The 26,845-nt window shown below is 51.1% G+C and overlaps 1 protein-coding gene across 3 annotated transcripts in view; it reads right to left on the minus strand.

The window, feature by feature from the left end:
• The window catches only part of bcor (BCL6 corepressor), a 37,097-nt gene that overhangs the window by 5,604 nt on the left and 4,648 nt on the right, over window positions 1–26,845 (minus strand). For 2 of the 3 annotated variants that reach the window (XM_085920210.1, XM_085920212.1), the window contains exons 2-9: window positions 17,955–18,036; window positions 14,734–17,832; window positions 12,240–12,296; window positions 11,505–11,688; window positions 10,342–10,620; window positions 8,898–9,167; window positions 6,484–6,794; window positions 5,221–5,505 (exon numbers count right to left, since the gene is read on the minus strand). In XM_085920210.1, coding sequence (XP_085776336.1) covers window positions 5,221–5,505; window positions 6,484–6,794; window positions 8,898–9,167; window positions 10,342–10,620; window positions 11,505–11,688; window positions 12,240–12,296; window positions 14,734–17,832; window positions 17,955–17,957 — 4,488 coding nt within the window. In that variant the 5' untranslated portion in view covers window positions 17,958–18,036. Of the gene's footprint in view, window positions 1–5,220; window positions 5,506–6,483; window positions 6,795–8,897; window positions 9,168–10,341; window positions 10,621–11,504; window positions 11,689–12,239; window positions 12,297–14,733; window positions 17,833–17,954; window positions 18,037–23,564; window positions 23,656–26,845 lie in introns of all 3 variants that reach the window. The other variant, XM_085920211.1, reaches the window with a different exon arrangement.

The raw sequence follows: 26,845 nt of genomic DNA on the forward strand, positions 1-26,845 counted from the left end.
GGGGCAGACTTGACTGGCGGGGGGAATGGAGCGGGCGGAAGGAGGGCCGCGGCGGTGAAGGCAACACCCCGACAGATGACAGATTAATGAGTCTGCGGATGAGATCTGCCGGGGCCGTCCGCTGGGCCGCAGCTGACAATAACAAGAGATGAAAGGGTGGGCTTGTCGTGGGTGGCGGTCCAAAATGTGTGTGCGTGTGTGTCTGCGCGGCGATAAGAGTGATTTAGAGGACGATCCGGGCCGTGGAAGGAGGAAGGGAGGGAGATACCGGGAACAGAAGAGAAGTGAACAAGTGTGTGCAAGAAAGAGTGTGAGAGTAAAAGGGGGAAGGTGGGAGGGGGGGGGGGGGGGGCGCGCGAGTGAGGCGGGAGTGACGCGCCAACTGGTTTTCACCCGCTGCCAGAATTCCGTTTGCCTGCTGGAAAGAGATTCAGGAGCGCCGTGCCGAGACTCCCCTCGGGGGATTTCACCCGTGTGTGCGTGTGTGCACGTGCGTGCGCGCGAGAGCCTGACGACGACAGCGTTGATATTCAGCTCGTGTGTGTGTGTGCGTGCATGTGTGTGTTTACGTGCTGCTGATGAGCGCGTGTGCATGTGCGTGTGGCTGTGGAGGAGGTGTAGCGCTAAACCTCTGGAGCCGTGTTTAATATCGCTGGGAGAGAGCGAGGAGCTTAGCACGAGAGCCCCGGCTTCCCGCCAGATACACGCACACACACGTCTCCGCAGCATAATGAGGCTCGCGCACACACACACATTCACACACATCCCCCTTCCCAGCAGCCCCCCCTTCTTCCTCCGCCGCCGCCGCTTTCCCTCCGTCCTCTAATCTCCCTCTCTAGAATGCTTCCCTGCGCTCGCCTGCAATCAATGCATCACTCAGACATTTAACCCCTTGCAGCGCGGCCCGGCTACGCGCCGCGCATACAAGCAGATGTTTGTGTGTGCGGGCTCTTTCGGCGACGCTAACGTAGCTCATGCTAGGTCTAAGGGAGCAGGCTTTAGATGTTTTGCTCATAAAGTCACCTCTCTCGTGTTTAATCCCACCCCATCTTAAAAATAACAAACTATAATAAACAAAAGGCCAACAATAAAAAAAAAAATAAACGCGCCTGACGTTTGCGTCTCGTTAACTCAACTATACTTGAACAAGCAAGCTAGCAAGCTAACGACTTAAGCACGACAATCCTAACGAGCAGCGACTGTGTAAAGCTCATTAATTCAGGGGAGCGTTAGTGTCATCTGTTACCACCTCCGCATAACCTCCTCTTACATCAGCGGCTAAGGCTGCATGTTGCATTTGCCTGGAAGTAGGACATCTTCTATGACTTCTATGATGAAAAGAAAACTGCAATACATACTGTAAGTTGAGTGGCGGCAGCAGTTCTGGCAATAAAACGAATTCTTTTTTTCTTTGGCATTTGGATGTGACGAGTGGCATTAGAATACGATGGATGTCCCGCGGCATGAGGAGGCACCCTCAATTAGTATTCCGCAACATGGCACGTCCCGCTGTGAGTGTCGTTGGATGGCGACCGCTAACGTTTAATACGTTCGTGACGATTTGAGGTTGGGTTAGAGGCTGACAACTTGGCGCGAAACCCCGGTCTATTTATCTTCTCAAGCAAACAGTCCAAATCACCGCAATTCCCCAGTTTTGCCGATTATAAATGCGCCGGGGTACTTAAAATGCAATCCAGCTTCCCTCGTACGCCGGCTTGAGGAGAGAAAATCAGACATGATTTATGTGAGGAGAATAAATGACAGATTGCACCTTTATCCAGGCTTTCAATGGGCTGAAGCGAGGGGGCCTTTTGGAGCACCCGGCACGGGCAGAGACGGGGGTTTTGGGGGGGGGGGGGGTGAAGTTGGTTGGTGGGTTGGGTGGTTGGTTGGTTGACTGGTTGGTTGGTTGAAGAGAGGGATGAAGACATCCGCAGGATCTCTGCTCATTACCATTTCAAATGCTCCGCCAGCGAGCGAGCGAGGCAGACGAGGGGAGAGCGAGCGAATAGAAAGGGGAGTGAGGGAGGGAAGAAGCGAGCGAGCGAGTGGGCTTTCATGTGCGCCGGCACGGAGCGCGAAACTAAACGAACATGAATATATGCGCGGTGTCGCCCGGGCATCGGGAGCGTGTGCACGCGTCTTAAACTGTGTGTGTGTGTGTGTGTGTGTGTGTGTGTGTGTGTGTGTGTGTGTGTGTGCGCGTGGAGGTCTGCACGTCCTGCTGCTTCTGTGTGTAGTGTTCAAATGAGTGTGTGTGTGTGTGTGTGTGTGTGTGTGTGTGTGTGTGTGTGTATGCGCCTAAGATGATTAGGAATTTGCATGTGCAGGTGTGTGTGGGTGTGCGATAGCGTGGTTTTTTTTTTTCCTTCTCATTTATTTTTATAACATCAGTCATTCCGTGCGGCCTGTTCAGAAGCGCACGCCGGCGTGGCTGTACGTGTGCTTATTAGGTCATAACTGGCGTCGCTCCGTGTGTCACACTAATCAGCAAATGCGTGTGCGTGCGTGTGCGCGTGCGTTTGTGTCACTGTCTCCCAGGCCCCTTATATCTCGCTGCCTGCGTGTGATAAGCCTGGAGCTTGCGGCACTAAAACACCAGTACGGGACAAGCGCTGTGCATCTACAGGCTTGTATGCTAGTGTGCGCGTGCGTGCACGTGTGTGTGTGAGGCACTATGCATAAATTCGTGTGTGTGTGTCTGCGCGTGTGTGTGTGTGTGTGTGTGTGGGAGCCCCAGGGGTCTGCCCCAGGCTTATCACACGCAGGCAGTGAGAGACGCGCTTCCTGAGAGGCAGCGAGCGAAAGAAAGGGAGGGAGGGAGGGAGGGAGGGAGGGAGGGAAGGAGGGGAAGGCGGGGGTGTTGTTTGCGCAGCGGCCAGTGCCTTGTTTGTGTAGTCTCAGGTTTTCTCCTCCCCCCTCTCGGCACGCAGGAAGGGGAGGGAAAAAAAAATGCTAAAGGGGGTGGGGTGGTTGCGAGGAAAGGCGGAGTGGGGGGCATGCAGGGGGGGGGGGGGGGAGGATGGAAAAAAAAGAGAAAGAAGCGGGCGGGGAATAAAACGTTTGAGAGAGACACATAAATCACAGAGACGAGCCAGCTTCTCTCCCGCACGGCTGACTGCGCCCCGCTGCCGTTCACCGCCGCCGCTCCCCGTGTTTGTGTGCGAGCGAGCGAGCGAGGAAGGCAGGACGGAAGGAAGAACAGCCGCCGCCACCGCCGCCGCTAACCGCAGTCACCACGGCACATTAGAGGGCCATTAGAACGCGATTATACTCCCAGCGCTTACCTCTCATTCACACTCTTTGCCGCCCGCTCTCCCTCTCTGACTCACACACATCATGACGCACACACGCCTAATCATCATAAATGTGTGTCTGAATGCGCGTGTGACCATAAAGCAACCGGTTAATGAGCAACGCACACACCTACTTACAGTTTGGTGAATACGCCTCTGCTGGTGATTAAAGATATTACACACGCGAGAGTACGCATGGAAAGCGCAGAGGCAGACAAGCGAGCGAGCGAGCGAGCGGACACACGGCGCAGCTGAGGAGGCATTAAACTGCGCCGATCAATAAATCAATTTGGAAAATCTGTCCAGAGGAGAGGCGCACAAAGGACGGAGGAGGAGGAGGGGAGAAGGAGAGAGACAAAGCGCCATCCGGCTTTAATTAAAAGGCAACGCTCGGACGCTTTTTTTACGTCAAGCGCCCGGGAAGCCACCGGGTTAGTTTGACAGAATTTGGAAAGATTTGTTTCATTAAAAGAATAAAATCATTTGTTCCAAACAATATAAACACCCTACGTAACCACCATGGCTTTTTAAGTGGCCAATTCACGCAATTAAAAAGGCCATACATCAAACAAAGAGTTCATCCTATTCCCAAACGTTTTGTTTTTTTGCGCAAGGAACTTTTTCTTCAAATGAGCGGACAATTAATGTTTACAGTTTGGATGAATGGATTAATCGTATCATGAAGCAACTGAGGTAAAAATAGAGTGCAGTACTACGCTACAACCACCTGAGGCAGTCTTGATACATTACACTCAACTAAACGGCGTGATAAAAGAACGGAAATAAATCAGCTATGGCAAGTTGAGGAACCGAACATACCAAAGGTACCTGACAACACGGGTTAGAAATCAGCTATTTGGAACCCGAAAAATGGTACCATTCAGACCAAATCTAAACTTTACGGCTTATGGGCTCTTTCAAGATCTGATTAATCAAGCAACCAGACGGCACTCGCATTCTGACATGATTTATGATTGCACTGACCCGCTAAATCTAAGCCCGCTTCGTGTCAACATGAGAGCACTCAGCAGCTGAATGCTGACTTCTTTTTCTGTTCTCGCTGTTGTTCTGGCAAGCTCGGAATTTGCGTCACGAACAAAGCGAAATCTGCAACGCAGCGGAGACGGCGAGGCTGCCAAAGCTGATGAGGGTGCCTTCGCATTAAATGCCACCTGGCGCCAAGCTCTTAGGTGGGAAAACCGGTCTATCTAAAAGCTTTAGGAGCGATGGGAGATTCTTGTCTTGCGCTGGCCTGTGGCTGCCAGAACGCGGCACGACGGGGAAGAAAAAAAGTCCGCATGCACGAGAAAAAGAGAGAGGCAACGAGAATTTCCGTTCTTCTCCGTATAATGATTCCACCGATGCTGTCTACGCGTGAGCGTACGCGCGAGTGTGCGTATGTGCGCCTGCGTCCGTGTGTGTGTGTGTCACACTTCGCCTCACGGAAAATTAATGAGATGTGAGAGCGGAGCGAGGCGAGAGAAGGGGGGGGGGGGGGGGGGGTCGGGGCGGCTGCGAGGAAGGGGGGGAGGTTTAGCGTGTGTGCGCGCTCGCAGGGTGCCAACGACAATCTGAGTCACAAAGAGAGGAAGAGAAAGAGCGCCGAGAGGAAAGAAGGGGGAGGGCACGAGCGGAAACCTGAGAGAGAGAGGGGGAAGAGAGAGAGGGAGAAAGCGAGGCGGGGGGGCAAGAAGAAAGCCTGCGCTTCGGTGAAAGAGATGGAAGATAAATAGAGGGATGAAGATAGCAAAAGGAGGACAGACGCAAGGAGAATTTTGAAAATAGGCGTGGAGCCGCGTGGCAGACAGGAACAAAGCGGGGCGAGAAAATGAGCTCAATTTAAGCGGCGAAGAAGTGAAAACGGGAAACGAGGCGAAGTGTAAAATGTGCCGAGAGGCGACAGCCTACCCCCCCCTCCCATTACCTCGTAGCCCAGACGCGCCGCTCTCTGGAGAAGCGTCTCGCCGGCATTCTTGTTCACAATCAGCCGTCGGGCTTCGGGCGGGATGGGCCGCACCACCGGGGTGTCGGCGGCGGGCATCCGGTGCACCCCGATGACCTCTGGCGGGACGCCGCCCGCTCTGCCGTTGGCCTGGGGTTGCGGCGGGGGCGGACAGAGCGCGGCGGGGGAGCAGGGCTTGACTGGAGAGCAGGGATAATGATTAGGAGAGGCAGCTCGCTTCCTCGGAGCCTCTCGCTGCTCACTCAGCTGTGGAGAGCGAGGACGAGAGCAAAAGAGAGAGAGAGAAAAAGAGAGAGAGAGAAAGTGTTAATGACGCTGACACATGGGCGCACACAGGAACTGAAGGACACACATACAGGTGGACACTAACACAAACACACACACACATTTCATTGAGGAGGAAACGTTTTCTGCTCAAAACTGTGCCGTTGCTGACGTACGAACCACGCACAATGGTGCTGTTGTCTGCGCGTGTGCGCGCGAGGCCTTAATGTGCAACATCTGTGTTGTTTTTATGTCAGGAAGACACGCAATGTGTCACACGTGCACGCGGCGCCTCTGCACTGACGCTACAGGCTGGCACGCCACTTTTCCTTGAACCACTAAACCAACAGGCCGCGAGCGCCAGGCGAGAGAAGCAGTTGCCTTCCTCCGTGTGTGTGTGTGTGTGTGTGTGTGTGTGTGTGTGTGTGTGCGCGTGCGTGTCCCCTCTCCGTGGAATTCCACATCGGAGCAGCTGTCAGGCTGAGGAGGAGCAGGGGAAGAGTGCGGCGCGGGCGGAAAACAACTCGCCTTTTTTTCCCCCGCAATTTTCCCCATGCTCGTTTTTTTTCTTCCTCCCCCTGCCTTTTGAAGTTCATGCGCTCGACCGTGGCTGCCACATTCCTCGCCGCGCAAGCGAGGGAGGGAGGGAACGCGAGCGGGCCTCGTGTTCAGCGCCGCTGTATAATTGCTCCGGGGTTTTGTTGTTATGTCAGGAATGCTCACCAACACGCACCCTTTGTACACATCCACGCGCCACAACGGGGCGGACGAGGCGCGCTTGACAATTAAGCGTCGAGACGAGTCGGCATATACGCAGACGCTCCGAAGGGAGGCACCGAGGGCAAGGGTGGGGAGGAGGCGTCAAAGCATGCCGGCCGGCCGGCCTCTAAACACACTTCCTCTCCGTCCCCACAAGCGGAGGCGCAGACAGGCTCGGGCATTGCAAACAAGAGCGCTCACCTTGTCGTCCTCAGCTGTTCCCAGATCAGCCGGGAAATGCTGGTCAGGGCTGTTAGGCGCGGCCTCTTTTCTCCTCTCACGCTCTCGCAGGCTGGTGTGTTTGGTCTTACACGGCCGCTTGCCCTTGGGCTTGTCCGTGTCGCTATGACGACGCAGCTTGAGGGGAGGGGCGCCTCCCAGCGGGGGCTCCGGGCCCGGAGAGGGAGGGCCGCGCCGAGGCTCCTTGAGGCCACGGTCACCTGAGAAGGGGCCCGGCGGGTGCACTCTGTCCTTCAGCTGGCCGCCGGGGTGAAGGGGAGGTGCAGCGACTCCTGTGGGAGAGGAAGAGGGGGAGGGAGACGGCATTAGTGTGTGGAAAGGCGGGAAGGTATTGCAAGGCCATCTCTCACCCTCTGCTGGTTTATTAATGAGCGCAGAGAGCTGTCTGCGAGCGCCGCACGCCTGCTCGATCAGGAAGAAAATACTGCCCCCACCCACCCCCACGCGTCCCCCATAGAGGCACGCGCACTGCAGCAAAGATCATCTTAAACGCAGAGCGGCTTCAAGTTGCGCAAATACGCCGCTTTCCGAGGAGAAAAAACGCAGGGTCCTCAAAAAACCACAAGGTCAAAATGGTATTTAAGGGCTTAATGGAAACCCGTTTCCTCTGGAGGATTATTGTGAAGCATTTCGCACATGGCGAAGGGAACGCCGCTTGTGGGTTGATTTGTATTACGTTACAATTTTCTGAATAAACACGCCATTAAATCATATGGCTGGGCCGGGGGGAGTGAGGAGGAATGTGAAATTCGATGGCCTTGTGCTGCACTCCTGCACTAATATGAACCCGCCGCCACATACTGATTAGGCTGCCTGACAATAAACCAAACAAGGCTGCTGCTTCTGCTGTTACTGCCGTTTCTGCAACCACCATCACGTGGACTGCCGTAACGTCACTTGGTGCCAGCTTAAAGGCGTTAAGATCCAATTTGGCTGGCTCGGCTATCCTAACCCCAAAACCAACATTTGGTCGAGAGAAAGCGATTGAGAGCGCTAAGCGTCAACATTTAGTCTCGGGGCCCATCAACGTGTTTTTTTTAAAACAGATTCAAAAGAGCCGTTTGAAAATGACAGCAATATTGAATGGGGGTTCCCCCTTTAAAGCCATGGCCCCTTTGACACATGACTGTAAAAGCACTTTCTTTCCACCTGTTTTGCGTACTGGCACCCACACGTTACTGAGGGGGCTTCGTCTGAGTTGTAACAGAGTCGGGACGGCACCTGTGCGTAACAATGCAATGCTGCCATTAAAATGGTGTGAAGTTTAACGCCACCCGATTGTCGCTGACGCATTTAATGATCTGATTGTGGGTTGCGGTGTCACGGTGTGAACGCGCACACCTTTAGAGCCACAACACACAGAGCGACTGTTTGGGCTCTGACGTGACAATTTTCGCAGGATCTCTGTGTCAAAGAGGCTAAAAGTTAACTTTTTTTTTTGTTCATATGGCTCTGGATGGTTATTAAAGTTAAAGTTGTAAGCATGCGATTGTGTACATTGTCCGATGGTTAAGAATTAAGATTCACTCAGTCTTTGCCTACTATTGATTATTTCATTGATTTGAGTGGCGTCCCAATACTTTTGGCCTACATAAGGCACGTAAGAGAACAAAGGACAAACTGCAGCCCTGACAGACGCAAGCGAACTGAGTGGAAGGGAAAAAAAAAAAATCGTTGCAGGGCTGTTGCCAAGGTGACGTTATCTGAAAAGGTGAAAGCAGGGGAAAAAAAATAATGAAAAGAAATCAGCGGCCAATCAAGGCCTGTGGTTTCTGCAGGGAACATAAAACCCAAATCTTCTCTGATTTATTCACTTTCTTTCATCTCCCGCCTGCTCTTTTATTTTCCTCTTCGCCATGCTCGTCCCTCCGCTTCAGTCTGGGCACACGAAGAAGGGAGCGCATGGTTTTAATAAGTTAGCCCCCCACTCCAGTCCCCCCCGACACGCACGCTCGCTCGCTTGCCTTTTTCCCTGCGAAAGGTCTTTGGGTGGGGGGTGGGGGAGAATTATCACACATTAGTCACACTACACCTGCCCACGCATATCTCCACCAGCCACTTCTCTCGTGCACGCTTTCATCGCCGTCACAGAGCACGCTGTAGGCCAGCGAAAGAAACACAAAAAAAAAAATCTCAAAGCACGGGGGGGGGGGGCAGCATTTTTAGATTTGTGTCCCCCAGCTCCCGTCTCTGATTCGCAGCCTTTCCCCCTTTGGCAGAAGGAAGTATCCTCTACCTCATTTCCTTCGCCTGCTTCCAAAAAGGCTCCTGGGAAATCCCCCTCTAGACAGGCAGCTCAACAAGAAAGCGAAAGCCAAAGATAGATTTCCGTTACCCTGGCTGAACTCGCGCGACGTGGCGCGGTGCGCACTCACCGTTGAGCAGTCTTTCGCAGGCCCACTTCCTGTTGATGTCGGCTCTCTGCGCCAGCGCTCGCTCGTCACGCTCTCGCTGGGTCTGCGCCGGGCCGAGCAAGCGGGGCCAAGGCTGCTCTTGTTTGATCTGGGGGCGGTCGGGAGAGGCGCCCCCCTGGGCGGGCTTGCTAAGCCGCAGCCCCTTCAGCTCGATGCAGACTTTAAGCTTGCGCACCTCGTCGTCATCGTCTTCTTCTGCGTCGTCGTCTGCACTGATCTGCTCGTGCTCGTCTGCGAACGAAATGTCTTGTCAGGCCTACGTGAAATTGATTAATAGACAAGCAAGTCGGGCTCAATCGATTCACAACTGGAAATAAAGTGTTTCGGTTTACAAATCGCGTTCATTGTCACGACTGTATTAAGTATGGCTTAACAAACCATAAGATCGCAATAACCGTGACCCCCATGTGGGGGCGGTGTTGCAATGCTTTCGATGTTTGTATTGCAAAAAATGTTTTGTTTGGATTTCTTTTCGCGGCATTCTGATAACATTGACAATGGTAATTATTTTTGGCCACAGCAATCATCGTAACATATTTCGTACAATTTCCTTTCTTAAAAAGGCCTGAAAATTAACATGTCAAGAACTGAGACCAGGGCTGTCACTTGTAATTATATTTATTATCGATTAATCTATCGATTGTTCTATCGATTAATCAAAAATTGGAAAATATTTTTTTTTTCGTTGTTTGTTGCAAATGTTTACCGCTGAGAGATCAGAGGACTTGGACAATGTCAAGTTAAACAATAGCTCAAATTGATTCTTCGATTATCAAAATGAAATTGATGACCGATTATTTTGGACACCTGTCATTGAGACAATACGCGAACTCGGAGTACTTTGAAAAAAAATGCATCTAAGCGTTTAAGGGGGAAAATGAAAAACTAAAAGAGAAAAATTCACACGGGGCGCACGTTTGACTCGTCAGATTTTGCCGGGGAAGAGTGTGGTACCGCAGGGCCGGAGGGGAAAGACGAAAAGGAGGAGACCCAAACAGATGAGGGGAGATGAAAAGAGCAGCTTTGAAAAGGGAGGTGGTGGCGGCAGCGGGTATGCGGCGCAGAGGAATGGTGTCGAAAGAAGAGAGAGAAAGACTGTCCCTTCTTCCTCGCTCGGCGCTCAGGCTCGGCCTCAAAGATGGGATTAAACACTTGGCGTGGCTGACTGCCGCACAGAGCGAGCGACGGGACGGCGGGGTGGGGGCGGGAATGGAGGCCGGGCGCTGAAGGGGGTGGGGGTTGTTTCCGAGTAATGTCGTTTAATTTTATGGCTGAATTGATTTCGGGGACTTCTGTTCGTAAAGCAACAAGAGGCGATGCCAGCAGACGTGCGGTGAAGATTTGAAGAAAGGGAGCGCGGCGGGCGGGCGCGTGCGTGTGGAGCCGCAGAATTAAAAATTCTCACCAGCAGACATCCTGGCTCTTTTCTGAGGGTGGAACATCCTCTCTTCTTCCTCCTGCTCAGAGTCCTGCTCCACCTTGAGAACGCGCAGGCGCTTTCCGCCGGCGCCAAAGTCATGACCGAGTGACTCCTCGGTAGACTCTCTGGCCGGCAAGGCGGGGTGACCCCCTTCGGACTCCAAGCCCAGCCTGCGAGCGCTGTCGCTCAGACTGGCGGACTCTCTCTGGGCGCCACACCTCTGAAGGACTGGGACACGATTATTAGGGTACGCCAGCAGGACACCTGGGCATAGATGGAAAATGGGGAGTGGGGGAGTTATCGTGGGAAGATGAAAGAAAGCCAAGAAACAATGGGTGGTGGTGGGAGGCGGCGTCAGCGGGAAGACGCTAGTTAAGAAGCAGGCAGCTTTTATTCCGCTTTAAAGACGGGCAGTAAAACTTTGATGGGGTAAAGACTTTTTAATCTGACGGCAACCGAGCCAGCGGCTTGATGGTTCACTGCCGACGCCGACACTTCCGCGTAGGCAAGACAACATCCTGTGTACTTTCGCCGCTTGCTCCCCCCACCCCTTCCTCCTTCTCCGCCGCCGTGTCCTCTGTCCTCCCCCACGGCATGACCGCACCACGCCCTTCTCACATAGAGCGTGACTCTAACCCCCTCCCTCCCCCTCGCTCCTAGATTCCCTCTCCATGCCATAATTAGGCTCACACGTCAGCCGCGGCCTCGCTCCAACACGCAGCTGGGCTCCACGCCAACCTAACTAACCCCCCCCTTCCGTCCCTCTCTCTGTTGCGCTCTCCCATCCGCTCGCCCCCCTTCACACTGCTTTCGCTCTCGCACAATCGCTCCCTCCTCACCCTCCCTTTCGATCATATCCCTGCGTGCAGATAAGCACAAAAGGCTTCTTGAAAATAACCCCCCCCCCCCCCCCCCCCCCCTGCGTCCCTCTGGCTTGCTCGCGCTTGTGCAAGAGCGTCTGTGCCGACAGAGGAAGAGCGTGTCTTTTTTTAGAGTGACCCGGTCTCGCTCGCCACAGCGTTTGCCGCATGTGCACGCCAGAGCACTTATTGTTTGTGTGTCACTCCCGAGTCCTCATTTATGGCACGCTGATGCGCGTGTGTACGCATACACGATGCGTGTGTGTGTGCGCGTGTGTGTGTGCTCACCCTCCCTCTCCCCATGCCGGGTGGCGTATTGGCTGAGTTCCAGCGCTCGCTCTCTGCGCTGGCTTTCCGCCAGCTCTCGTCCCACTGTCGGGGCAGACACGCACACACTGCCGCCGCTGCCGCCACCACAGCCGCCGCCCTCCTTCTCCTTCAGCTCCAGCTCGGAGAACCGCATCATCGCCCGCTGTGTACGCACATACACACACACGGACAAACAAGAAGTGCAGAGAAATCCCATGAAAACCACTCATTGTCTGGGCGAGCCATACACACTTTCCTCTCTTAAGCTTTGATACAGCCTCAAAAGCAATAATTGCACAAATTAAAAAATAAATAAATAGAAATGTGCTTTGGTTTTGAACTTTTTTTTTTTAAAGAAAATTTTTAAAAATTTTAAATTCAAGCGCCAAGAAATTAAACCGACAGACAAGACAAAAAAAGGGGTGGTGGGGTGGGGTAGGGGACAAGCATCAAGACGCAGGTTAGACTATTGCAGCCGCTGTGAGTCCATGCGCGCTGGGCCTTAAAGTCCTGGAACATCTTCCCTTCCTGGAATACAAACATGGCTAGGAAACATACATCTAAGCCCCGAGGCAGATGGGAACAGGAGGTGGGGGGGAGGGGGATGAGGGAAAGGAGACTGTGCGAAAAAAGGAGTGTGCAGCGATATGGAGTATACAACAAGGAGACAGAGGCCATCAGAGGCAGATGTGATAAGAAATGTAAAGAACTGACCTCCCAGTTAGCTGCAGGTTGACTTATATTACTCCCCTCTCGTGATAAGACTTCCATCTAAGCAATTAGAATGGGGGGGGTATGGGCTCAATATAACTGTCCATCAATTCATTCTCGAGTTTATTGTAAAGGTTTCTCCACTGTTTTGTGACACATTCACAAGGCAGTCCCACAAAATGACAAAAAAAAACAACTCAACAGGTCAGCACAAAACTATCAAATCATTTCTGAGCAAGATGTTGGTTCATAATGGAAAAAAATGAGTGTAAATAGGCATTTGCTTGTTGTTTCCGCTAAACAAATTCAATTATCACACATCCAGAAATTGCGCATTTGATAGTTTTGTGCCGCAGCTGCGCATTGACAAGCATGACACAAACAAAACCACAGTTCACAAGGATGCCTTCAACAACACAGACAGACATTTGGGACACATTAACAAATCTGCCTCTGCGTCAGTGGATAACAAAGCATAGGGTTTGTTGGCTTTTTATTATGCGGAATGTTGGCGCATGGATGCGAACCGCATGACAAGTGAAGAGGGGGGGGGACACACAACAGTAGCTCCAACGTGTGTTTGTGAGCGACAAATGTCAAGTGTCCTAATCAAGGGTGCGTAACCTATGGGTTGGGGGCCAGGAAGAGCATTTGATCCAGCTTGTCATGCAATTCCAAAAAACAAATTCAAGCCAAGATAAACGGGTGCTTCAATAATTGCGCACACAATTTGAGAGTGCCAGACAGAGAAAAAAATCAGACCGTCAGGAGCGGCGTGATTGCCAATGTACATTTTGGCCAGCAGGGTGCCAATTAATCAGTCCAGGGTGGGACCTTCATCACATATGACCATGACAGGTTTGGTCCTGCTCTGACCTTGTGCCTCTGACTTGAGCTGTGTGTTCTAAGGCGGCTCACATGGTGGACACACAATGCCAAATATTTTGCTAATTAACGTTACCCATCTATTTGGTGTGTGTGCTTCATATTTGCTAGCAATTAGACAAAATCTCCAGGACTGGTTCATTTTTGAAGGACCCTTGGAAATGGCCAAACAAGCCTAAAATGGCCGTTCAAACCAAAATGGCTTCCGGTGCCTTTTTGGGTATGGATGTTTTTTGTGGTTATACTGATGAGCGAAATGCCTAGCGACCACACAGTTTCATCAGGATGAAAACAATTTGGTGAGCTTTTGTGCCCTTCACAATGGTGAAAAATGCCCCTTCGGGGACTTTGTACAGGATAGGGAAAAAGGTTCCCGCCCTTGGTGTAATTTATGTGGACGTAATTTGATGTGTGCTGAGTGAAAGAAAGAAGGGGTGAGTGAGTGAGTGAGTGAGTGAGTGGTTGGGGCGGTCTTTAGCCAAAAGGGGCACAGGAGAATTATGACCTTGGACAGCAACCAGGCAAGTAGGGCAGCACAGCGGGTTGGTGGGTAGCAACTAGGTGTGTGTGGGAGGGGGGGGGGGGGGGGGGGGCACAGCCAAACAGGAAAGCCCAGCTTGGGCAGCTGCTCATTCTTAAGCACGCACGACAAGCCCTCCACTGCCCCTCACCTTGGGGTTAAGCATAGCCGGCGGCAGTTGTGCGCTGCGAGGCCCGGCCGCAGTCATGCTCGGGAAAAACGACGCGGCGCCAAACACGCGTTCTCGCCCTGGGGCACTCGCACAAGGACAAGCCCGTCCGGACGCACAGAGAATAACCTTTAGCAAATGCCTGCTCGCTAATCAACATACAGACATGGCAGGCCTGGTTAACCTTTGAACCGCCATCCCTGATGGAGGGCGTCGACTGGCCTTGCACGCGCTGACTAAGATGGTGATAAACTAAAAAGGAGGGGGGAAGGTCAAGCCTGTTGCCAGGACAGTAGCATGACAGCGAGGGGGATTAGTCTTGTGCTGTGCTGGAAAAGCAGTATGCCAGTCACATGCAAGATATGTTCCAGAGGGAGTTCTGGGAATTTTGGCATGGGAATAAAGAGCTTGCCGGTCTTATTATGGTGTTTTGAAGTACAGCAGAACCTCTAAAGTCCAACGTACAATTGTGGATAAATATGCTGCTAGAGTTGCACAAAAATGTGGAGATTTTTTTTTTTTAAAGTGAACAACCTTCAAAGCTGCAAGAGTCCACAGCGTTCACACATCCTCATTACTTATAATCAACGCTAGCCTGGCATGTTTTTAATATTAACCGAGGTTAATTTCATTTTTACTCTTGTGTGGCAATTAAAAGTATTAATAGTGTAAGCCACATCCATTTGAACGATCAGCATTTCCTTACATCATCCATAAATAGACTTTATTGTTTTTACATTTGAATATAACAGAGGTTAAAATATCAATCTTATCATTTGACCCTAAAACAGATTAATTGCATGATTTCAACCTGATTCAAAATCCGAGGGTTGCGTTCGACATTAGACGTTTGTACTGCACATAATGACTTGCACTGTACGTACACATATACAAGCACACGCACAAATGCTAATTGGTCTTACCTGCAGCGCTCTCTGCTCGCGGCTCAGTTTGCTGGAGTCAGCGTACAGCTCCGTGGTGACGCATTTAAAGCGGTCGCCGACATAGCCCGACGAGTTGGCAATTCTCTTGGCCAGACTGGAACGGCGAGAGCCTTTGGAGTTCTGGCAATCTTCGTCGTCCTCGTCGTCACCCTCTCCTTGAGACTCCCCGAGGTCCACAACGCTGTCTTCGTTTTCCGTGTCTCTACACGTCAACGCATCCCGGTTCGCCTCTTTGGGCACGACGGCGCACGTTGGAGTGAAGTGAGGAGCTCTGCTGTCCCGTGCTCCTTTGTCCTTGCCAGAGCTGCGTTCACCGGACGTACGGGCGCAACGCAAGGTGCTCTGGTCGTCGTCTGCGGGGTCCGGGCTGGGACACTGCTCTTCCGAGGAGTCTTCCTCTTCTCCTCGGCAGAGCTTTCCGGGATTATTTGGGGGTGTGCTGGAGGTCGCTGCAGGACAGCCTGCGTCCTGAACAGCCTTTGGCTTTCCATAGGTAGTTTCCTGCTGTCTGTCTGTGGGATGGAGCTTTTGTGTTGGGCTGTGTCCGGAGAGGATAGGGTAAGGATGGGAAAGATGAAATTTTGGCTCATACTCCACTCTTGTTGTGTTTTGGTTGCTATGGTAACGTTCATTTTGGTCGAAAGCTGAGGATTCGCCAGAAGGTTGTTTCTGGACCGCCGGAGTCGACTCTGCATCGGTGTCCGAGTGGACAAGGTCAATGCATTCAATCTTTTCTCGGTGCGCGACAGAGGGAGACGATGTTTTAGTTTGACTGCCACTTTGTCCTTGTGCTATTGCTTCTTTATCTGACTTGATGTGGCTCCCTTCTCTCACCTCTTTGCTAGTGTTCTTCTCTCTCTCTTCAAAAGAACCCCTGGATTTCTCATGTCCCCGCGGTTTCAGTGCGCCATCGCCTCTTTCTGACAGCTTATCGGAGAGAGGCTGCATTAGCGGGTGTGACATCTCCTGCGAGTTATAAGCGAGGTATTCCCCTCCTGTAGCCGGCGGTAGGTTGTGGTAAGGTAAAGGGGGTTTGGCTGCCAAGTGGGATGGGTAAAGGCTATTGCTGCCCAGCAATACCGGGTGGGGGTAGACTGGACCTTTCCCTGCAATTGGCAGGGGGTGAAGTGCCATGCTGTCATGGATGGGGTAGTGCAGGTATCTATTGGCGTAGGCCAAACTGTGGGTTAGGTAAGCGTCACTTTGAGGAAGGTAAAGGGGGGCCGCTGGGTGACCGTTCTCTAAAATGGGTCTTTTGTAGGATGACGCCTCTGGAATACTTTCTGCTCGCTTAGTATTCTGGGAGGACTTCTCCACTCCTTCTCTGTGGTGGCCCATGACTGATATGTGTTCGGATTGATGGGGGCTGTGTTTGGCCCAATCACCATTTGATTTGGGAGAGAGACCCCTGGATGTGATGAGAGCGGAATCCGACGAAACACAGTTGGACTCACTTATCCTCGGACAGGATGAGCTACGTGGCTGAGGGAGCACTCTTTCCAGATTCTTGTGTTTGATGACAGAGGGGGAGGAGACTTTGGCTTGCGACGATCCGAGATCTGCATTCGATCTGGGAGATGCGGATAAGCCCGGGGCGTGCTGAGTTTGAGACGGAGACCGGCTGGGTACAACCCAGGACGAGTGTAAAGTGCTGATCATCTCTGGTCTCTCCGAGACCTTAACAGAAGTGCTGTTTACCACGGGGTGAGGGTGAGAAGAGGGCGAGAGGGATAGGTTCTCTTTTAGGAGTTCTCCACTAGGCGGAAGTCCATAACGTGCACCTGGAGCCATAGTGTCCATTTTAATGGGGAAACCATTAGGAAGTCCAAACTCCAGTATTCGACCAGACAAATCCAATGGCTTCTCTGCTGATTCTTTGGTTGCGTGTGGTTGGTGAGCAGTCCGATCAAAATTGGACTTTGAGGGTGACCTGCTGGGTCTCCTTTCAGCACCTGGCGCCCCGTCCCTTGGCCGCGGCCTGGCGGGGGAGGCCTGTTCCGGCGCCATGCTGCCGACAGACAACAGATGAGAAACGGGCTGCGTGGCAGACGACGAAGATATCGAAGCCGAGGAGACGGGCGGTTGTCCCATCCTTGCAACTGGCCTTTGTAAATCCAGTGAATTGTCAATGAGAGTTTGGGAAAGGCGAGAGGACGCGTGAGGTGAGGAGTCAGTAGGCAGGCTATTATTGCCAACACTGGCGGCACTCGTGCTTGTACTACCGGCGTTATTGCTGACACCGCCGCCAGTCCTGGAAGGGGGTCGGCTCGGTCGACTGCTCCTGTTGGGTGATCGCTCCCTGTCGATAGCAGACGGATGATGCTGAGGATGCGGGGAAGGTTGGTGAAGCTGCTGTACAAATGGCGGGGCGACACCCAGCCCCTTGTCTTGGCAGTGCACAAGTGAGGTGGGGGCTACTGAGACGGGCGGGATCCTCATTTGGGGAGCCACCAGGGGAGAGGACATAGTAGGAGGTGGATACGTGGGCATATAGTAGAGCCTTTCAGCAGCAGAGGTGACTGCGACATGGTTGACATTTCCACCTTGGGGTGCACAAAGAGAAGGGTAGGCCAGATGCTGGGGGAGGTAGGGGTTGGGTTGGCTGAGCAATGAAGCTTTATACATGTTCAGAGCGGCATACTTGGACGAGTCCATAAAGGGATACATGCTCGCTTCTGGGTAAGGGTTGAGCCACGGCAGACGAAGGTAGCTGCTGCCAGTGCTCCCTAAGCTCATTTCAGGTGCTTTTTCCCCAGGTCCCAGCCGCCGTTCCAAGCCTAAAGCTTCCGCTCCAGGAATTAGCACCGGCTTGTGGAGATTAGGCGGGATGCCCTTATAGAGGCCCAGGTAACCATTAGTGGCTTTACGACTGTCCAGAGGGCCATCCGGTTTGTAGACAAGCTCGGGTAGCACGTCCCGGTTGTAACCCAATGGGAGAACGGTGGCCTCTCTAGTCTTCTCTGTCTGCAGCGTTCTAATTCCTGGATACACAACGCCGCCGTGGAGGCGAAGACCATCGTGGATCAAGGCGCCTCGCTCCAGCCCCATCGCCGCCAGGGGTGTCAACCTTGCATCCACCTGCGATAAAAACAGGGAGCACGCAATAAGATCCCTTACTTGCAGAAAGACAAAAATGTCTGGTTTTCCCCTAAGTAAGCAAGCTGTGAAAATGAGCGGAAAGGATAAGCTCAGAGACTTACCATGTTTTGTGTGATGTGGTTCCCTTGTCTTAGTTCCAGATTGGTTTGCGTCTCAGCATCGACATCACGAACAGAAGTAACCCTGTGAAGACGAGCGAGTGTTTAGGACTAAGTGTCTTGGCTGGTTCACAGAAACCCTGTTGTACTCCAACTTCCTATGTTCTCGAAACAGATCCGCTTATGGAATTCCTGACGTCAAAGAACCAGAATTCTTTAATCACTGAGGCATGAGAGCCAAATAACGATCACAATCACTCGATAAAGTCAGAAACGTTGGGGCTTTTGTCTTTTGGTTGTCACAATGGTCGTAGCATTCATCACAACCTATCTTTTGGGGAAACGAACTCGGCCCGGTTGAGAGTCACGGGTTAAGCCCCTCTCCCATCCATCAGGAGCACTCAGCACCACACAAACACATCCACCCTCCCACTGACTCCCCCCCTCCCCCATCCTGACCACCCCTTGAGGCGAGACGCACATTACGGAGCTGCCGCCATTCGGTCACGTTCCCCACACACTGCTTTTTGCTGGCCCCTCTGACCCACGCTTTGGGCTGTCTCAGCCCCGCCAAGCGAGGCCAGATTATACATCAGAGACGGCTTCGGCAGGGGACCATTTACCGCCCGTCGACACTGTAACACAGATCGGCCAATGTGCACGTGTAAAAGCAGAGCATGCAAACAGAACTGCGCTAAAGTCCAGCAATCAAGACCTTTGCTGTGATTTTTTTTATTTTTTTTTAACAGCGATACATCCAAACAGCCTGAGTACGGGTTGGGAAAAAAAATAAGGAATTTGATTGTGTGTGAAATGACCTTTTAACCCATTATTAATTGGGCTGTTAAAAAGAAACGTCGCAATTATTCATTTGAATGGTTAAGGAAATTGTAATTGGACTATCACATAAAATGCATGCAATCATTCAGATTGAAGACTTGAAGCAAGACCAATTTCAACAATTTTATTTTGTTTGCTGGTGATGTCTTCAATGGATAATGCATTTTCTTTGGTTCTGTTTGTTACGGGGGAGGGAGTCCGTGATAACAATAGAAGGAGTAATTTAATTTACCGCACCTAAGGTGGTACATGGGTCTGAGCCCAGGCTACTCAGTACGCTATGACCCACTTTTGATGGAAGCAGAAATGCTGGATTGCCCTGTTGCTTTTAACAGATTTTTAGGAAGGCAAAGCATTAGACCCAGTTTGCTTGTGATGCCTCGGCAAATATGAACGCTAGCTTCACAGGATGCTTCGCATGCTTTGAAAAGAAAACAACAAGCGGGAAGAATTTCAATCCTTTCACATGGTCGCACAATTACTCCAATTTTGTTCAACGTTACGATAATGTCTTACGGAAAACAACACTTTTGTTGCTTTGGACTTTGGATGACACTTTTGTTGCGTTGGACGATCATTTCTCTGGGAAGGAATGCTAAAATTGATACAACATAATAAGGCCGCATTAATTCAAGGAGGAGATATGGGAAAATGGCAACTTGCAATCAGGAGGCTAGGGGCTTGTCCGCATTTACGCACGCGATGTCTCCTTATGAGGACATTTTTTTGTGAGGCGGCCCTAATAAGGGGAGCCTGCGCAGGAAGGAGGTGGGAGGCTGAGGCGTGGGGGGAGGAAAGAGCCTTTAAATAGTAAAGAGCGAAGCCTTGCCGTGCTCAGCAGTGCTGAGAGCAGCAGAGAAAGCGCTCTCCTCTATCATCCCAGAGGAACGACGCCCAGCCTCGCTGGCACGCCACTTTTATTGCCGTGACCCGAGGCCCATTAATCAGGCGGCTGCCGGCCCCTCATCACGGTTCCTCCCTGTCCCAGTGCCCCCCCCCCTTCCTCACACACACACACACACACACACAGACACTCACACACACACCACCTCCCGACCAAGGCGAGCAGGCCTGCCTCGACAACATCCGCATATGACAGAACTGAAACAGCGTGCGTGCAGAGGCGCAGCGAGCGCATGCACGTGCAAATGCGTCACACCCGCTTCCTGTCTCACGTGCACGCACGCACACGCACGCACACACACACACGCACGCACGCACGCACGCACGCACGCACGCACGCACGCACGCACGCACGCACGCACGCACGCACACACACACACACACACACACACACACACACACACACACACACACACACACACACACACACACACACACACACACACACACACACACACACACACACACACACACACACACACACACACACACACACACACACACACACACACACACACACACACACACACACACACACACACACACACACACACACACACACACACACACACACACACACACACACACACACACCGCCACAGCAGCTCATCTGGCATTGAAAAAGCAATCTGCGCTCAATGAGACTGAACAAGATAACAAAAAATAAGCCTCTTATAGGAATGTAGACATTTGACGGCATGCTGCCTTGACAGACAAACGCGCAACTTAAGACGACAGAGTGGTGAAATGAGGGGGGGGGGGGGGGCATGAACAGGTTTTGGCTATTATGCAAATACGCACGCACAGGCATCCAAGTAGAAATAAAAATAAGAACAGGAATTGGAGTAAAACACAAACACTGGAAGCACAACAATTTGCCCCGAAGGTTGTAATATTTCGAAAATGATGGCCACTTTCAGAAAAAATATGCCTCAGAGACCATGCAGTCACACAAGACGACCGCGAGTGTCGCAAGAATAAAACTCAAGGAGCTTCCAAACAATTAACTCCCTAATTGTATTTTTTTTCTTTCGGTCCCCACTGATGTATAATCGGGACTTCAAGTCATCACAAACAAAGTGTTACTACAGTACGGCCAAAGCGACAACAGGTTAGCATAAATGAATCAAGAGAGAGACCTTACGTTTGTGCTCTTGGGCAATTTAGACACACGGTCAAACGTTTGCTACAAACGTCTCGGCCCTGGGTGCTCAGCACAATGTGGCCTCATGAAGAAAAACAATTAAAATGGAATGTGTCCCGCAAGTTTTGTTTTGTCTTTATGGAGCCGAGTGACTTATATGCTCCAGATTATGGGGAGTACAAAGTTATTGTTTTTTATTTCTACTTAAAACTTTTGTGGCGTTTGAAAATAATGAAATGTTGCTTATAAATCACCTGTGTAACAAATAATTGCTCATGTTAGGCGTTTAGTAGACATTTGATTTGATACGTCTCGTGATTTTACATTTGTATGGCAGTAGAAAGTGTTACAACATTGCGACTTTTGAGCAAACAAGGGGTTGACCATGGAAGACATTATTGCCTCGACCATTATTTCTTATAGAAAAGAGTTTCCATATGTCAGCTCAAAGGTTCTGCTCTCGCCCGGCGCCTGTGTGCCTCCTGATTGACTAAGCAGCCACATACACAACAACATGTCTAATGCCGTGACACATTTCGTCTAATGAGGAGCGAGCTCGGCGGCGCGGCAGTGTGTCTTTATTAATTGCCTGGCAAATGCAGGTGTGTTCATTTTGACCCCAAAAAGACCGCCTAGATCCGACTTGAGCCTTCTCTTGTGCATAGTGCGTTGTTTACGTTCAAAGTTTCACATGTGGCACATATTGGCATTGTTAAAAAAAGTAATTAACCACAATAATTTACTGCAGACTGTGACTACACCCCCAATTATCTCACAAAACACACACACGCGCAAATGCGTGCACACACACGTCCCGACGTACTTGTGGTCGACGCAGTTCCGCCAATCCCTCATTGCAGCCTCATTGCGTGCACAAATTGCGCACAGTGGGATGAAGCGCCGCTCCATTATCCGTCGTCATTATGGGCTGAGCCGACAGCTCAGGAAAATGGGCGCATCATACTTTGCTAACATTAGAATAATTAGTCGGCATTTATACGACGCTAAATGTCCATCTAACGCTCGCACTGTTTGACGCTTCGACGATACTTGGAAGATGAATCTTGTCTTAAATACGTTTAAGAGTTAAGGACTCTATTTATTGTTGTATAAACACATGGCTGGCATCGGGCGAAATTCATACACCTACAAAATCATCACTTTTTCCAAAAACGCCATTTTTGTTCAATCATTACTTTGCATTGAGATAACAGAGCAAAGCCGTTTTCAACACTTGAGTGGTCAACACTTTGTAAAAATAGCACCCACACTTGTGGACTGGCCAATAGTATATATATATATATATGTGAAAAAATATTAAATTTGCCAAATTTCGGCCAGTCGCCAGCTGAGTTCTTCAGTTGTCAATTGCTTTGCACAGGCTGGACTGGAGGAGAGCACAATAATAATAGTAATGGGGAAAAAAAAAAAAAAACCTATCTCATCACACTTCATATTTTTCTCTCTTTTTGATCATGATGACTGGAACAAATTGAAAAAGTTGTTATAGGCTATAATCAGCTGGATGAAGGCAAACAGATGTTTTACTTGCGTTAAACCTCTACCACGGCTAACAGCAGTTTTGCTTGGTTCCATCTCTCGATATCATTTTTTATGCTTCACTTGTATTGAAAATTGCATGTACATGATCAGTTCCACAAAACAGATGCTACATTTGCAATGTTCTTAATTGTCCATTTGATTCGTATTACAAAACCTTATACAACGCAAAAAAGACAAAACAGTGTTGTTTTTTCATTCCTTTCCACAACTTTTAGAGTTTATAAACGAGCATTTGAAAATGAGTCCTAAAATGTATGGATATGAAAATGACGTTATCTATTCATGTCAATTGTGGTCTGTAAAACAGGACATTTTATGACGTAACCGTCAAAACCGTATTGAAAGTTGTAGAAGCATTTGTGTTTATGATGAGCTGTCGCATTATAGCGGGTTGTTTTGGGGGGAAAACTACTTTCCTAAACTGACACAGAAGCAGGGCATAATTGTAGTGAAAGTTCGTAATGAAAACCATTTAAGAAAAAAAATTTAAAAACAGCAAGCGGGACAATAAGTGAGCGTGCCTTGTGCTGCGTGATGTGTTCAATTAAACATCGTTTACAAAAAATGACATCGCCAACTAGTGATCTCTCATGCATATTACACCATTTTAAAATTCTATATTAGCCGGACGAAACCAATAATTTGATATTTCCCCGACGCCATGTTGACATAGTGCACGTGGAATGATGCGAGATGAGGAGGGAGTTGGTGGTGGTGGTGGGGTGGGTGGGCGGGGGGTTGGGGGGGGGGTAAAGCAGTGTGTCGACGCACGTCCCTGGCAACAAACAACTCCCGACGGCCGCCCAATCCATCACGCAGGCCGGCCGGCAGCAGGCAGGCAGGAAGAGGAGGGGGTAGCGGTAGTGGGGGGGATGGGGGCGGGGAGGGGGGGGGTGCAGCGGTCGTGCTGCGTTTATAAAGCAGACCGCAGCAGCGGAGCCCCGACGCGCGCCATTAAACAGAAAAACCACCGGGTGTTTTTTAGCCGAGTCGCTTTGGAGTTCAGTATTGACCGCTTTTCGAAAAGAACAGGTCATATATTTTGAAAAATATATATACAAAATAAAAGGGGTGGGGAGGGGGGGGCGTGCAGAGCGGACGAACGCTTGCGCCTGCCTCATCCCGCTGATTTCCTGCCTGTGACAGCAGCGACTTGAACTCACCGTGACCTCCATCACCGGAACAAACAACGGCGCCGCTCATCATTTCCTCCAGGGCGGAGGCCTCCAAATTCCCCGTGTTGTGTTCGCGGGGCTACAGGGGGGTGGAGGACAGCAGCGGTAAAGTGCTTTTTATGGTCACTCGGAGGAATTATGCACCAAAGCCAACGACAGATTTGACGTATCTGCTAGTCTGCAGGTGCGTGGAAGGGAAAATGTGCATCTGATGTGCCGAGATGGTGACGGCGGCCTCCCGCTCTTTTTCCTTTTTTTCCCCCCCCTTTTTGTCCCTGGAGCCCTGCCAAGCGCGCTGGAGCGCAGAGCCGCGATCAGCTCAGGGGGAGGAAGGGGGGGGGGCGCAGTGTGACGCAGGATAATCTCCACAGCGACGGGGGTGGGAGGCTCGGAGGGGAGGGGGTGTGCGCGGGGGGGATAAACAGGGATTAAACGGTGTGCACGCACACACACAAATCAGAGGCCGCGTCTCGCCGCCGCTGCGTGTGACAGGATTTTCTGCCTGCGCACACACACAAACGCGCACGCCCGCCCGCTCGCGCACACACACTACACTAAAACGCTCAAATGAGCACACGGAGGAGAAAGGCACACTTAGCGTGCACGCTCCTGTCGACAACATTAACACCTTGGCGCCATAAAAGGACGCGTGGCCGCCTTTAATTGTTATTGATCATCAGGCTGACGTGTGCCAAATGGTCCGATTGATCACCCCCTCCGCCTCCAACTCCCCCCTCCCCCCTCTTCCCGTCTCTGCCCCGTGTCTACCCTGCTGCAACAACCGTGCAAAAAAAAAAAAAAAAGGTGCTATTTTTATAAAGTGTTCCACGCTGCGTCGCGGTTCGTCATTCAGTCGCGCAGATTTGGAAGCAATCGTTTCTTTTGATAGGTTTCTACAGTATTCGGGCAAATCCAAACTAAGAGTTGCGTGACTGCGAGTACCACGTTGTACCGACACATTCAAGGCAGCACTGAGGTCTACGATGGAAGAGAAGCAGCATAATTAGGAACAAGAAGAAGAAGCAGAGAAGGAACCAAAATGAGCTCCGGTGATAGCAATTGTTCCCACAGAGCTATGAGAATACATATGCCATTTTTGGTGATATGGTTTGGTTAAACATTTTGGCATTTAAATACGCAAACTAAACAGGCACCTACGGTCATTTTTTTGTGGTACTCATTAGCCATGACACTTTTGGAAACAAGCCATTTTAGATTTGGATTTGATTGGTTTAAAAAACAAAAAAAAGACAAACTAATGAGATTCAGATGTAATGATTTTTTTTTTTTTACTAGGAAGGCACAGGTCAACATGTTCCTCCTATATGACATTTTCCAATTTTTTGAGTTCTACGGTTGGCAGCATCACACTTTGACATCACTGGTGCCCTTCTGTGGTCGCATCAATAAGACAAATAAATGTCAAATAAAAGCCAAACTCTAATCTGCCACGTTTTGTTTGACTTTTGAGTAATATTTGCCAGAAATGGTACCACTTTGGGGCTGCTTGACTTTGGAGCTTCCGCTGCACACAGGGGAAAGGGAAAAAAAAAAAAACACAAGGCTGGAAGCGAGACAGATCCGCGCAGAGCCGAAAGGGAGCCGGCGGCGCCTCCTCAGCTGTCACATTATTAGCGAGCACGCTGTAAACAAGGGGCCCCCGCGTCCTCCAGGCCCGCTGCACAGACGCATTCAAGTCGCTGCACGGTTCAGCACCGCCAACCCCCTCCCTCGCCTCTTCTCCGCCGTCAACAACGGCGACATTGTGATTCTGCTGCCCCCTCCCTTCGCTCCCCTTCCCTCCCATGCTGACACTGGGGCCTGGGCGGCGGCCGCTGAACTGGCTCTATTCATCGCGGGCCAAATGGGAACTAAATGGCTCTTTATGTCACCAAAGGGCCCGATTGTAATGGGGATGCGCTCGGCAAGAGTCGGGCAGCATTTTACCGGAGCTTTCTTGACTTTGCTTTGAATACGCTGCCGCTGCTTTCATGCTGGATGGTCTTAATTAAAGCGCACGGTGCTTAAAGGACCGGCCCACCGCCGCCCCCGCCGCCCCGGTCTTGAGATCACTCCGCCCCCTTTAGGATGAATGCTTTTGTTTAAATAGGGGCCTTAATTATCGGGAGCCTATAAAGGTAAATTGGGCTCGATGAATCTCAGCGAAGCGTTCACACCTATGACGTCACCCAGTCGAAGAGGGTGGAGAGCTGGGACTGGCATGTATGCGCTCACACATAAAAAGAAGAAGAGAACGAGAAGAAGAACGAGAACCATCCTTATCGCGTACACGTACACAAAATTTGACCTCTGCATTTGCCCCATCACATTAGCGGACACGGCAAAGACACACTGGAGAAAGGGGCAGTTGTCGGTATCGGTGTCTTGCTCAAGGACACCGCAGTTGCGGAGGTTGTCGTGAACCTGGGTCTCCACAGCAGCAAGCGATGAGCCCATTTTTGTCGATCTATTGTGTACATGTTAACTATACGTAGATGAAATGGTTTTCTTTCGATTAGCGGCCATACTCTCATGCAACGGAGATTTGGAATTTGTACAGTACAGATCAAAGTGGTTTGAGTATTTTGAAAACAAAAGAAAGTGTTGAACTGAACCGTACCATACTGCGTGGTGGAAAGAAGGCTCATACTGTTAAGTCGGTGGGAGCTTTGCACGCCGGCCAAGTCAGGTGGAAATATTCAACGAGGCGATACACATTCCTGCTGTGCGCAGACTGCGGGCGAGTGGCCAACGCTCCGTTGTGCACAGGCAGGATTACGTCAGGAATATGAATTGCCCGAGGCTCCTGCTGCTAAAATTAAAACTAGGCCCAACCAAGACGAGCCAGCCGGCAGCGAGACCGAGAAGACTCGGCGGCACATCCAATCAATGGCGCGACCATCCGGCGCAAGGACACTTAAGACGAGCGTGCTTAATTACCCTATGTGATCTTGTAAAGTCATCCGTGTGCCCGAGAGGAAACCTCTCGAGGCGAACCGCGTGCGAGCCAAGACCACGGGAGCACGTGCCATCACGTGAGAGGCCCGTCTGGATCTCCGGGGGCTGCGCTAGTCTCGCTCGACCCCCCGGAGGGGAGGGGGCAGGGAGGGGGAGGTGCGGCGGCCGTCACATCTCTGCGGGGAAGCGCTCCGAGCGCTCCAGACCGCGTCGAAACAAAAAGCTTTGTGGAGCGAGGCGAGAAAAGAGCGGGCTAGAGAGGGAGGGAGGGAGTGGGGAGGAGGAGGAGGCGGAGGGGCGTCCGCTCTCCC

Source organism: Syngnathus leptorhynchus, chromosome 9, assembly GCF_054491065.1.
Source record: "Syngnathus leptorhynchus isolate UIUO chromosome 9, UIUO_Slep, whole genome shotgun sequence".
NCBI lineage: Eukaryota > Metazoa > Chordata > Actinopteri > Syngnathiformes > Syngnathidae > Syngnathus > Syngnathus leptorhynchus.